The 14,906-nt window shown below is 40.7% G+C and overlaps 1 protein-coding gene across 1 annotated transcript in view; it reads left to right on the forward strand.

Moving 5' to 3' along the window:
* LOC121290451 (superoxide dismutase [Cu-Zn]-like) overlaps positions 1 to 12,520 on the forward strand; it is a 57,116-nt gene extending 44,596 nt beyond the window's left edge. Inside the window, exons 4-5 of the mRNA XM_041210888.1 lie at positions 4,144 to 4,261; positions 12,404 to 12,520. Coding sequence (XP_041066822.1) covers positions 4,144 to 4,261; positions 12,404 to 12,520 — 235 coding nt within the window. The remainder of the gene's footprint in view (positions 1 to 4,143; positions 4,262 to 12,403) is intronic.
* The last annotated feature ends 2,386 nt before the right edge of the window (positions 12,521 to 14,906 follow it).

Here is a 14,906-nt window from a genome sequence, read left to right on the forward strand (position 1 = left end):
TAAATATGTAAACCGCTCATTACTGCCTTTTGATCCTGGATTTTGAATTTAACTATGTGTGCACTGGTTTCCCAGGTTTACTGGGAAAATAAGGTGAGGTGGCAGTGGGACTTGACAGGGCTGAACAATTCACCTACAAGGAATACTTTGAATATCAAAATATGGCACTGCTTTCTTGCCTATGTGAAAGGCTTTTTCTCATAGGACTTGTTCTGCTTTCAGTGCTTGAAGGTGATTTCCAATACTTTGGGGGTCATTTCTAATACCTTAAGTTTTTTGCCTTTGATCTGCAAATGTCAATCTTCAGATCAGCATGGGAGTTGCTTATACAGCTCTACCTTGGACCTCAGATGAGGAACAAGAAGAACAATAGCAGCAGTACTAACAGCAGCAGGTTTAGCCTTCTTCTCACTACTTTCTACCACAAGAGAGAGGTAATGAGCACAGAGCTCCAGCCGGTAGGAGATGATACCTCGAGGACAGTATATACAGGCAGAGGATAAACTTCCTAAACATGACTGAGCACCAGTGCCTCAGGAGGCTCAGAATTTGCCATCAGGTGATAACTGACATTAACAACTTCCTGAAGCAGACCTCTTGTCAATTGGACCAGGTGAACGTGCATTGCCGATGATTGTCAAAGTCACCACAGCCCTTAATTTGCATTTGGCTCCTTCCAGGCATCTTCTGGTGGTATTTGCAGAATCTCACAATCTGCTGCTCACAAGCACAATACACTGTTGACCAATGCCATGTTTGACAGGGTTGGCACTTACGTGCACTTCGCTACTGATGAGGCTGGTGAGGAAGTACGGGTGCTCAGGTTTGCTGTTCTGGCTGGCTTTCCATAGGTCCAGGAGTCGTCAACCAAAAGTGATTCCACTCCATCAGTGTTCAGCTGATATGCATATTGGTGCAAGATTCCCAGGGAGTGGCCATGATGCATTCATCCTGCATCAGTCAAGGCTGCCAGAGATATTCACACATTGAAGCAGAGCTAGTGGATGACTCCTTGGAGAAAGGGGCTACTCTTTGAAAACATGACTGATGAAACCTGGGAAGAGTCCAATCAGTGACATTCAGTAAAAGGTATAACAGAAGCCCATGCAGACCAGCATTATAATTGAGCAAGCAGTCAGGGTGCTGCAGACACAGTTCAGGTACCTAGGCAAACCTGAGCACCAGGGATATCCAGGATGGCCTGCTTTATGAATGCTGTAGCCATCTTGCACAAGTATTCTGAACCCACTCTGTCCTGCCAGCACAAAGCAGCCCCACAATTGACACTTTATCATGTTACAATCCCAGCTGATGTTAATATTGGACAAGTCAGATCCCAGAGTGAAACCTAGTTTGATAGATCCTAACTTTCATTTTATTTTTAGAAACTGTGGAGGTAAGTTACTGAACAAATTTACAGGAGGCTGCTGATGAACTTTTAACACAAAGAATAAAACATTTATGTAGACAAGAAAAATGAACTATATTACACCAGATAAAAAGGTTGGAAAGAGCTCAGTACAAAAACAAGAAAATGACTCAAATATTCACTATTCCTTCACCCCAGCTATATCTTTACGGACACATACAAATTCTGAAAGAAAAAAACAATTTACCATATCTATCTTATATTCTAATATTCAGATTAAGTATGTGGTACATGTGAACCAACTGGCAAACTGGCCAGACACACCATATTCCAAAGTAAATGTCAAATGCGACCATAGCAGGCTCTATGGCTTTCTCAGTACCCCACTCAGATGCTTGTCACAGCGTGAGCCAAACGGTCTCACTGAAACTCTGTCTTTCTCACGAGGGTTTCCGATCTCCACATTTGAAGATCTCCCCTTGGAATTCTCTCCAAACGTTGCGCTTACTTGTACAGTTTCAACAAGGATCCACCAATCTTGCCTTTGAGATTCCTCTCCCCTGGATCTACGTGTACACTCAAGCTTTACCTTCCAAACATTTTCAGATCTTTGGCCATGCCAAGCAGAACACCATCAACCTTCAGCTGCCTCCTCGGATCTTCAAGCTTTCTTTCAAGCCTGCTTCACTTCAAGTTTGCTCCCTGCAGCTCCCTCTTTAACTGAGAGCTTTTTTCTCTGCTCCTGTCATTTATCTTGACTCCATGAGATCCATCTCTGATCTCTGCCTTTGACCCTGCCTGGGACTTTCTCCTGGGATCTCTTTCTGTCCCACTCTTTGGTTTGGGACCTTTTCCTTGTACCCCTCCCTTTTGAATACTCCCAGGGACACCTTCTCTGCAATGGCACTCCTCTTCAGGTCACCTCGCCTGCAGTTTTGCGCTGTTTCACTTTTCTTTTTCTCTGCACATGTGCGTAAGGCCAGTTCCCAGCCTGAAGATGCGAAAGACACCAACTGCACATGTACGGCCCTTTCCCAGCCAACGCATGCACAGAAGTCCCAAGGACCGCTGGGAACTCCCGAACTCCCAATATAGGCTAGCATTTTTGGGTTTCCTAACAATCGTTCTTACAGTCGCCCATTACTTGTTTTTAATTCATGTCATACCAATGTTCATAAGGCAGAAGGCCATTTGGTGGCCAGCAGGCAAAAACAGGCAACTTGGGACAATGACAGAATTAACTTTATGGTGTATACAAACAAACAAAATAAGAGTGGAAGTAGGCCATTTAACCCCTCAAGCCTGCTTTGCCGTTTAATAAGATCATAGCTGATTTGTTTGTGTTTTGAATTCCACATTCCCATCTACCCTCAATAACCTTAGATTCATGTTAAGCAAGAGAATCAATCTACCTCTGCCTTAAAAATATCCAATGACTCCACCTTCTGAGGTAGAGTTCCAAATTTGCACAACCCTCTGAGAGAAAAAAGTTCTCATCTCTGTCCTAAAAAGGCAACCCATAATTTTAAAACAGTGCCCCCTAGTTCTGGACTCACCCACAAGAGGAAACATCCTTTCCACATCCACCTTGTCAAGACCATTCAGGATCTTTTCTACTTCAATCAAGTCACCCTTCATTCTTCTAAACTCCGGTGGAATTAAGCCCAGTCTGTTCCAGCCTTTGCTCATGAGACAACCTCCAGCGTATTTATACACTTCTTTAAATAAGGAGACCAAAACTGCACACAGTATTTGAGACGTGGTCTCACCAATGCCCTGTGTAACTGAAGCATAACAACCTTACTTTTATGTTCAATTCCTCTTGAAGTGAAGGAAAGCATTCCATTGGCCTTCTTAATTACTTGCTGTATCTGCATATTAATTTTTTGTGACTCATGCACTAGAACATCTAGATCCCTCTGCACCTCGGAATTCTGCAGCCATTCTTCGTTTAAGTAATACACTGCTTTTTTATTATTCCTGCTTGAACAACTTCACATTTTTCCACATTATACTCCATCTGCCAGATTTTTGCCCACTCATTCAACCTATCTATCTGTCTGCAAACTCATGTCCTCTTCACAAGATACTTTCCTAAATTCTCCATGTCAATTCCAAATACATAGGGAATTGTAACAATTATTTCTTGACATTATGTAAGGACATCAGGAGGGATTATGGCTGACAAGTTAAGTGGCCACCTTTTCTATCCTTCCCTGTTTGGCAGGCAAAAACTACCTTGCTTGGAGAACATTTTAATTACTCAGGATAAGTCTGTGTCTGACCGTGAAGAGGAAGAGTATAACTACCTCATCTTTAAACCCAAGCATAATTCTCCATCATTAGAATTGTTGATTCCTTCAGTACCAGGCCTACTGAATGACTTGTTAAGCCACTTTGGGGACTGTTGGAAGTCAACCACATATTGTGAAACTATGGAACTGACATTAAAAATTGGAACGAGAGATTTAAACTCAACGTCTGGTTGTAGACCAGTACTATAACCACTGAAAAACTAGATTCAGCTCGAAATGAGCCAAAATTGTGTCAGACTATAAATTATGGCCATAATGGCAAGATGAAGATATGAAAGCTGAACTAGTTTATACATTTTAGATTGAAGTTTATTTGTTTCTTCATCTGAAAATAGTTGTCATGGTGGCTGGGTTAACTTAAGTAAGAGCCATGGAAGCTACAGGGCTTTATTAAAAATGCATAAATAGTGTATGAAAATATTTCTTTGTGGTTAACCCTCTATGGTTCAAATCATTTAGACATGTAGGTGACCTGGGCAACATAGAAGCTGATGAAAATGGTACAGCCCGTGTTGAAATGGTGGACCGACTTCTTCGCCTGGCAGGAAAGTATTCTATTATTGGACGTACTATGGTGGTAAGTGTTAAAACTGTTGTCAAGCAATGTGCCAATACACAGGCTGTAGAGAGGTGGGAAAAAAGATTCCCTTCTTTTCTTCCTAGAGTTTCTGATCTCAGCAAAGGAGGGGAGGAAAGTTGGTTGAGGCATTTCAGATGGGAATTAAGAGATTCCATTCTTCACTGACACTACTGGAAGATCAGATAGCAAGATATCTGGAGACAACAAATGTAATAGAAATAGCGTGGATTTCTAAAATGTTCTTGTTAATCTACCCACTAATTTTAATTCTTTGAGAAGTAACAGTGTAGATTAGTGCAATGTAATAAATCTGATATACATAAAAATTTTTCAGAAGACCTTTAATAAAGTGTCACATTAAAGATTCGTTATAAAGCTCAGGGCATACTGAGTTATGTAACAAGTAGCAGAGTGGTAAGAAATATGGCTATAGAACAGAAAACAGAGTAAGAGTTAAAGGAAGTTTCTCTGATTTGTGAAAAGTGGGAAGTGGTATCCTGAAGGGATCTGTTCTGGAATAATTGCTGTGTCAAAATTCCCTATTAAATTAGGGAATTCCCTATACTAAACTGGGGGGTATAGCTAAAAATGTGGGGGACAGCATGGAAATATAGGAAGATGTAAATGTGCTTGCAGAGTGGGCAGACAAAAGGAAAATGGATTGCAACATAGCAAACTGAGGTGATTTATTTTGATGTGAAGAATAAGGAGACCGCTTAATTAAGAAATTAAAAGGAATAGCAGAGCAAGGAGATCTTGGAACATATATACTTAAGTAAGTAAAACTAGCTACACAAGTTGATAAGACCATAAAGATTGTAAACAGGCACTGTCTTTATTTCTATGAAATACAAAAATGGTAATGTTAAATTTACATTAAAACTTAGTTTGGTCACACTTGGAGTTCTGGGCCACTTGATTTTTACCAAGTTGGGTTGACTTGAGAGCTCTTTAAAAAAGGCAGGCGGGTCTCGATTCTGGGAGTCTCGACCCCATTCTGTGCAATTTTTGGGAGTAAGTTTAAAGGATGCGGGTTGGTTCCTGTTAGAAACCCATACCCGGCACTCCTGGCCTGGCCTGTCCCATTGTAAAGATAGGCGTCTCCTATTCCTCCAAAATTTTTATGTAGTCAGGCCAAGTTTTTAAAGAGTCATGGTTCACGGCCACTTAGAGGAGTTGTGAACCCTATTGTGCATGAGGGGACCTTTTAATGGTAAGTTCAAAAAGTCCCCCTCATGCCCCTTATGCCAAGTTACATGCGCTCTATCCACCCCTCCATGTCCCTTCATGCACCGTCTGTGACAAGCTCTGTCCTTCCGCCCACCCTGTATCGCCCCTCATGCTCCCATGCCAAGCTATGGCACTTCCATGACCATTGATCCACTGCACATCTTCGAGAACCAATGAACCCTATAGTGTAAAGTGGAATGTGTAAAAGAAATCCTTGAAAAGAAGTCATTCATTGAGAACTTTTTCCAATGTTTGAAATAAAGTCTAAAGTACAAGCTAATAAAAGTGTCAATCATCCAACCCTTTGAAGTTTCAAGAACAAAATCCCTTGAAACTACTTAATCTGTGTAAGCAAACATTGTGAAGTTGACTGCAGAGATCAGAGAGCCTGAACTGTCAGTCAAACAATGTTTTCTCTGGGGAGCAGATGTTCTAGTATTCTAATGGTTCTAAGCTCCAGCAAATTACTAGGATTGCTGAGACACCACCCCAGGGGAATGGCAGTAGCTCCGCGGAGCAAGAACTTGTCCTCTCACAGAATGAAGCACTCCACTAGTGCTCCTAATAATGCCTCATAACCAGCCAACCCAGATTGTTGCCGCCTATGACAAGGTGGTATAGTCCAAAGGTGTGCCCTCAAGGTCCAAAGCTACCCGAGGTCATCCTGAAAGCCCATCTGCATTCTGCCCCACTGAAAGTCAGCAACCTTCCACCAGCTATGCTGCAGCCACTGGGGAAACACTGCATAGGAGCATTAAACCAGGCAAGGGCTCCCGCAGGACACCTACAAAGGGAATACATGAAGATGAATAGTTCAGTTTTTTATGGATTGTTGGAAGTGTTATTGGATAAAGTTGTTATGGAATGTTTTTTGGTGGTGGCTTTTATTTCAGGATTTTTTCCAAGAAGATGTGATGGTATGTAGCAGATTAAAACATAGAGATTTTTGGAACAACAGTGTTGGTAGGATTAGATGTTAGCAACCGAAGGCAGAGTATCCACACACAGACAGCCCACTGGAGTGAAGGTGTCCTGGATGATGATGATCATCATCATCATCCTCCTCCTCCTCTTCCTCCTCCTCCTTCGTCTTCTTCTCCTGAGATGCCCTGGTAACAGAGGCTGTACCCTAATGGTGATGGCTAATCTATGGATGAAACAGCAGACCACTATGAAATTAAAGACACACTATGGCAAGTACTGGCGAGCTCCCCTCTAGTGACTCAGGCATGAGAACCATTGTTTCAAGATGCTATTGGTTTGCTGCATCAGGTTCCTGGTCACAGCATGATCTTGTGGGCATGATTGCATACCAATTACACATTCATGAAGTGAACCTTGCAGTTGCAGTACACCTTCCTGTTGATATTTGGGGCCTGCTGAGCCACGTGTGAACAGTCAATGGCACCCTGCATAACTGGGAATCCCGCTCGCCTGGCAAGGCCACGTGCTATTTCCTACTGTTTCTCTCTGGTTAGAGAGAAGACGATGAAGTCCCCTCTCCTGATCAGAGCTTTTGTTACCTCCCTGATTTAGCGTATATGGTGAACTCTTAAATGTTTGAAATATCACCTGCACCTGCCTGGAAGGATCAGCTTTCATAGAAATTGAGGGACTTGGTGATCTCAGTGGCCACTGGCCATGCCATCCTCGCCCTGCTGTGAAGCTTCAGGCCCGATTACAGGAGGTGCCACAGTTGAGTCACCACCACCTTGGTGAAATGTAGCTGTCTCAGACATTACTCTTGGCTGAGGTGGAGGTAGGAGAAATGCTTTCTGAAGATCCTTGGTGCATACAGCCTCCTCCTAACTCTGCACACAAGTTTTCCTCTCTTACCTGTGCTCTATCTCCAAGTCATGCTTCAGCCCAAGAGGATCTGCAGCTATAGCCCCCATCACTGAATGCAAGTTTTCTCCTGACAAGCCTTCCAACTCTTCTGACTTAATTCTCAGTGTCCAGCGCTAGTCCCTTGTGAATCTAGATTCCTGTCAACTCATCTAATAACACTTAGCACAGTATTTTTACTAACTCTGCAGCAGCAAAAGAAAGTCAAAAGCCACCTCACCTTAAAGTTGGATGGTGATCCCTTTAAATAGTATCAGTGGGATGTTCCTCATGTAACAGAACACACATTCAGCTGGGAATGATCAAGCGAGACTGTTCCAGGACCTGTGAGGTCTAAAATGGCAGGGCCAACGCCATAAGCAACACTGTTTGACACCATGTTCTGCCCACATTGCATGCTTCCAGTGCACGCATGGCACTCTGGATCTAGTGCCCTTACAATTAGGGCGATCTTACCAGAAGTGGTTAGAAGCATTTCGACTGATATTTTCAGAGTTCTGGGCTTCCATAGTGTTGGCATCAGCTGTACTATGGAACCAACTTTTGCAGTCATAAAATTCTTAAGGAGCTTCACAGGGTAGATGCTGGGAGGATGTTTCCCTGGCTGAGAAATCTAGAACTAAAGGTTATAGCCTTGAAAAAATGGATCAGCCATTTAGAACAGAGTTGAGGGCAAATATCCTTAATTCAAAGTGTTGCCAACCTTTGGAATTATCTACCTCTGAGAGTCATGGATGCTCAGTTGTTGAATATATTTAAGTTAAAGATCAATAGATTTTTGGATACAAAGGGAATCAAGGAATATGGGTATAGTATGGGAAGGTGTAACTGAGATAGATCAACCATGATCTTAGTGAATGGCAGAGTAGGTTTGAGGGGCCAAATGGCATACTCCTGCTCCTATTTCTTTTGTTCTTAATTGATGTCCTCACACTTGCCTACTTTGAAATCCATCTGCCAGTTTTACCTAGTCACTTCATCTGTCAATGTCATTTAAATTTTATGCTCCCACTTACATTCCTTACTATGCCACCAATCTTTGTGTCAACAGCAAGCTTGCATATTTAGTTCTCTATTGTGTCATCCAGGTCATTACTAAATACAGTGAATTTTTGAGGTCACGGCACAGATTCTTGTGGGACACCACTAGTCACTTCCTTCCAATTTGAGTGTTCACCCATTATCCCAACTCTCTGAGTTCTAGTGCCTAACCAATTTCCTAACTGGGTCAATAATTTTCCTTCAATTCTGTTGGATTCCTCCGACATGTAAAAGAAATCAAGTACATATTTACTGCTTTTCTAAAATTTTTAAACTGGACTTCTCCAGAACAAAAGAATTGTCTTCTCAGTTTCTGGAACAGCACATTTCATTCTGCCTAGGGAACTACTAACAGACAACCTGGGACTATTCAAACCAATTTCAAAGGGAACTATAGGAATCAGGAATGCCATTTGCATTTGATAACCAACCTTGCTAGCAAAGTCAGTGGGTCTACTGAGACAGTGGCTTCCCAAATGCCAGACCCTCATGGCCTGTAATGGCTGAGACATTATCAGCCTTGAAAATGACACCAATTCCAGATGCTGGATAAACATGCCTTTTGAAGTCATTGTGGAGGAGCAAGGTCAAATGACCCAAGACTCTGGCCTTTTGAACAATTTAATATTACATTTCTGGGCTGTGCACCCAGTCTGCTGTTTTAAGATCCAACTGGCAAACCACAAAGAAGCAGGCTCTGTCTAGGCAGGACAACCAGCCCAACTCGCCTGACTCTGCTGGAAGATTTCGTACCATTGCCTGCCTATAGAATTGACTCAATCTCTACATGCCTACTTCATCTTGCAACATCAACACCACCTCAAAAGTAAATCTTAAACACTGGTCTCCAGCCAGCTGACCTTGAATGCCAATGGAAAAGACTTTCTCATTGAACTCTGATTCTGGATCCTGGAACTCACGTGAACCTATATTCATTTTTTTCTCTGGTGCTTGTACTTTAAAACGCCTTTTCTCTATCCCTCACTTTACAATGTGAATGTGGAATGGGAAGTTACGGACACTCCTTTCGCGGATTTTGAACATGTAAAATAAACTAACTTTTTGAGTTAGGCCATCTCGAGTTTGCTGTGGATTATTAGTAAAATTGGATTACATAAAAACTAAGGGTTTGGGAAAATGTGCCATCGCTTATTCTTTTAAAAAAAACTAATTCAAAACACCTGTTTACGGACAGGTGGTAGGAGGAAACTAGTGCTGTTTGAACTGCCTCCCTGCTGTCTGTAGCAATTACATGAGCTAACAGTCTCTTATGTGGAATCTTATTAATTGATGAAGCTTACAGCATCCTAGCTTTATCAATAGGGGCGTAGAGTACAAAAGCAAGGTGGTTATGTTAAACCTGTGTGAAACGCGAGTTTGGCCTCAAATTGAGTATTGTGTCTAGTACTGGGCATCGCACTTTAGTAACAATGTGAAGACATTAGACAGGGTGCAGAAAAGATTCACAACAATGGTTCCAGGAACTTCAGTTAAATGGATGGTTTGGAAAAGTTGTTATTCTTCCTTGGAGAAGAGAAGGTTGAGAGGCGATTTGAGAGCATCATTCAAAATCATGAGAGGGCTGGATGGAGTAGAAAAACTGTTCCCATTAGTGATAGGATCAAGAACCAGAGGGCACAGATTTAAGGTAATTGGTAAAAGAAGCAACAGCAACACGAGGAAAAGCTTTTTCACTTAGCGAGTGGTTAGGATCTGGGATGCACTGCCAGAGTGTGTGGTGGAGGCAAGTTTGATCAAGGCATTCAAGAGGGAGTTGGTTTATTATCTCAGAAGGAAGAATGTGCAGGGTTACAGGGAGAAGATAGCAGAATGGCACAAGGTGAATTGCTTCTTCAGAAAGCCAGCACAAATGTAGTCGGCCAAATATCATTCTATGATATGATTATACAGTTCTAATTGCCTTCTGGAATTCCATGTAACTATATCCATAGATATTACCATGTCTACTATTTTAGTTACTTCCTCAGAAAAAAATAATTAGACTCATCAGACATTGCAAATCCATGTTGGCTCTCCAATCAGTTCAAATTTAAGTGCTCACTCTATTCTTAATTATAGATTCGAATAATTTCCCCACGAAAAATATTAGACCAACAGACTCTTCTTTCTTGGTTTCTCTCTGTCAGCTTTGTTGACGGCGTGACATTGTAATTTTCCAATCCACTGGTTGGAGTCACACTTGGCACAAAGGAAGATGGTTGTGTTTGTTGGAGGTCAGTCATCTCAGCCCCGTGACATCGTTGCAGGAGTTCCTCAGGATAGTGTCCTAGGCCCAACCATCTTCAGCTGTTTCATCAATGACCTTCCTCCATAATAAGGTCAGAAGTGGGGATATTTGCAGATGATTACACAATACTCAGCACCATTCGCGACTCCTCAGATACTGAAGCAGTCTGTGTCCATATGCAGCAAGACCTGGACAATATTCAGGTATGGGCTGATAAGTGGTAAATAATATTTGTGCCACACAAATGCCAGGCAATGACCATCTCCAGCAAGGGAGAATCTAACCATCTCCCCTCAATATTCAATGGCATTACCATTGCTGAATACCCCACTATCAACATCCTGGGAGTTACCATTGACCAGAAACTGAACCAGATCAGCCATGCCACAGGAACAGGTCAGAGGCTGGGAATTTTGCGGAGGTTAACTCACCTCCTGACTCCCCAAAGCCTGTCCACCATCTAGATATAGCACATGAACGGCTGCAGTTCTAGAGGGCAGCACACCATCACCTTATCCAGGACAATTAGGGATGGGCAATAAATGCTGCCCTAGCCAGCGACACCCACATCCCATGAACGAATTTAAAAAAATTCAAAGGGATAGTTCCTGAATTGAGAGCACTTTGGAAGATAATGACTAAACCATCTGCAATTTCCTCACCTTTAAACTCTTGAGGCAAAAGTCATCATGTCCTAGGGATTTGTTAGCTTTTAGTGCCATTATTTTTTCTGGCCTGGAATAATTAGTCTGAAGGTGTAGATGCTTAGAGAGCCACCTCCAGTGTTTTATATAGCTAGCATACATTCTCATTGCATGTTCAAGTTTAGTTAACGGTAGGTTTGTTCCATTCGGTAAACTCCTTCATGTCATTCAACACAGCTAAATTTCCACACAATCTTTGTCCTTACTGGGATTTTTGAAATGCGAAGTTTAATACTTTTTGTAAAAAAAACCTTTAATGTTGAACATCTTGCATTTTATGTCCCTCAGTTTACTCCATGCATAATTATTGATTTTTGAATTGCTACTGGTGAGTTAATCTTGTGCGCATTGAGATTTGACTGGAATATTTTTTGGTGCTGCTACTAGAGTTAAGCGGCCCTACCTGTTGATTTATAGATAAAAGAATAAAATAAGATGTAGCCAGCAAAGCTAAGAAAAGATCTAACTTTCAAAGTTTGACTAAATGGTGCCCTTTATGATTTATTTTTATGATTTATTTTTCAATACAATGGGCAGAAATCATTTTGTTTTTTGACATGAAATTAGATTTCTTTTGAAGATACCTAAAAAAAAAGTATCCTTAATATTTACATGAAATGTAATCTGCATTTAAAAGTTGTAACTTAATATATTTAAGCTATTAATTTCTCCTGAACGTCCATTCATAATTCTGAATATTGAGAAGTGTACCCGCATATCAGGCACTCACATTCATAAACATTACTTCAAATTAATTTATGTTGTAATCAAAATTGCACTTTTGCATGTGAATATGTTTTAACTGAGAACTAGAATATCATAAAACTCGTCAGATACGAAAAAACAGTAAAAACTGGGAAATAAGAATACTGGTCCGAACTGATCTTGTACACCTTAAAATGGAACACCAGTAAAAACTGGGAAATAAGAGTAGTGGTCCGAACTGTTTTTTCCTGTGGGGTGGGACCAGGAGATCAATTAAAATCTTACAATACTAACCTACTTGAATTTAAGTCTTCTGCATTTACTAATGTAACGAACTGATAATGATTTGTCTTTCCCTTAATAAAGGTTAATGAAAAGGAAGATGACCTGGGCAAAGGTGGTAATAAGGAGAGTCTTGAATCAGGAAACCATGGAGCAGGTGTAGCTTGGGGTATAATTGGGATAGACGAAGACCCCCAGTAAATATATAGCAAAAATTCTGATTAAAGACACTCTACTGATTTCATAGACCTAAATCTACAGTCTTGTTACTAAACAGCAATTGATTCAAAATTACATAGTTAATTTTGTATTGTTTATAGCAACATGCATGCACTTGTACACTGTATGTCAGGAACTTCATCATCAGGGCCTGTTTTAAAAGTCAGTAATTTTTTAAAATTGAGGCCTACTTCAACATCTTTTTCATTTTTTCAAGCAAATTTTATTTTTTTCTTTAAATATTGAATATTGACGTCAAAGAATGACTTGGATGAGTCACTGAGCCTAGCAGTGCAAGAGATCTGAATTGATATTACAAAGTTAAAACTGGAGCGACCTAGATTAATAATGGTATCAATTAGTAATTTAATTTCTTTATACTGTCAGAATAACTGACTTCCAAGCCAGTAACTCAATATCCTGAGAATTCACTGGACAATAAAAGCAAAAGTCAACACTGTTCAAATTAATCATAATTATTTCTAATTTTTTTAAAGAGAGGCCCTCATGGTGACACTCCATATTAACTCTATTTGGAAAAGCCATGTGCAGTTCACTTTAATTTCTTAAACTGATATTACAGTGTTTACCAAGCATTTAATTGTAATGTATTTAAAAATGTAGACATTTTTCATGTGCGTAAGTTTAACACCAACAGAGCCTGTTATTTCCCCATGCCAGTCAAAATAAAAGTTAATATCGACACAGTTTGAGCTACATGATTGTAATTTAGATTTGTGAATTGTGACAATTCTTCATTCCTCAAATTAGTAGCAATCTCCACATACTTTCATTGAATTGTGGGGTGAGCACAAGAGACAATTTACCTTTTAGGTTTGATGCGTATTGATCACCTTTCTTCTGCCTTCAACATAAGTAAGTATTCTGAATCAACAAAGCAGCATGCAATTGTTTCTACATTCTTGCTCCTAAGATCCACAAACTGTTGGATTCGGGGAACATCTGACAAGGTGAAGACTTGAAGTGGAAGAATGGGAATTGGAACCTGATTAGGCTGAGTCTCCACCTATTAGAAATTATGCTGAGGTTTCCTGTGGGGTAGCTGGTTTTACATCTGGAGCTTAACAATAATGAAGGTAGGACTGGTGGAATGGTGGCACCTAATAGAATTCCTGCTTTAACTATTCATTTATTTCATTGCTATTTGTAGGACTTTGTTCAAATTAGTTGCTGCATTTGTCTACAGAATAAATGACTATACTACACAAAATAATTCATTGGTTGTTAAGTCATTTAAGAAATCTCGAGGGTGTGAATGGATAAATAGAAGTTCTTTCTTTCCTAGGTCAAGTTTCAATGTCTTCAGTGTACTGCAATTCATCAAGAGCCAGATATACTATTGGTGTAAATGGGGCCCATGAAGCATTTTTCAGGCCAGTTTCATGGTCCAGACACTTCCAAAATAAGACACAGAATTGGTCACAGCGAAATCAGACTTCCAGAAAGTAGTAGCAGGACACTTAGAAAATCATAAAACCATATTGGCTCTTAATTGTATTATGAAAGGGAAATAGTGTTTGACAAATTTAGTAGAGTTCTTTGAGGAAGTAACATGTGGGTTGAATAAAAGGGAACTAGTAGATGTAAGCATTCAATAAAGTGCCACATAAAAAGTTACTATACAAGATGTTGGGGATTATATACTAGCATGGAAAGAGGACTGGTTAACTAACAGGAAACAGAGATGGGATAAATGAGTCATTTTCAGGTTGGTAAACTATAACTACTAGGGTGCCACAGGGATCACGGCTTGGGCCTTCATCTTTTACAATCTTTATTAATGAATTGGATGAAGGGACTAGGGCGGAATTTTCCGCACGTGCCCGCTGCCGGAATCTTGTGCTCCTGCTGCAAGTCAATGAACTTCTGGCTAGGGCACCGCCTTGTGACGGGGCCGGAAAATCCTGGCCCAAGTGTATTATAGCTAAATTTGCTGATGATACAAAGATAAGTAGGAAATTGTGGGGAGGACAGGAAGAGTCTTGCAAAGGAATATAGATAGTAATCTATCGATAGACGGATGGAACATGTCCATGCATTTTACCTTTATCAACTAAACAAAACTATTGGTTCAGTCCCCATGGCAATGCCTTGAGCAATTAGAGTCGACCTGCTTGATTTAAATTTGAACAAAAGTTTGGCAGTTAACTGTTCTCTGCTGCATTCTCCATGGCAATGCCTCTACCAGAAGAAATAAGAGCAGGCGACCATATGGCCAGTCGAGCCTGATCCGCCATTCAATCTGATCATGGCTGATCTTGGGCTTCAAGTCCATTTTCCTGCCTGCTCCCCATATCCCTTAATTCCCTGAGAGACCTACCAATCAGAGTCCATTTACCAATCAATT

This window comes from Carcharodon carcharias, chromosome 18 (assembly GCF_017639515.1).
Source record: "Carcharodon carcharias isolate sCarCar2 chromosome 18, sCarCar2.pri, whole genome shotgun sequence".
Classification (NCBI taxonomy): domain Eukaryota; kingdom Metazoa; phylum Chordata; class Chondrichthyes; order Lamniformes; family Lamnidae; genus Carcharodon; species Carcharodon carcharias.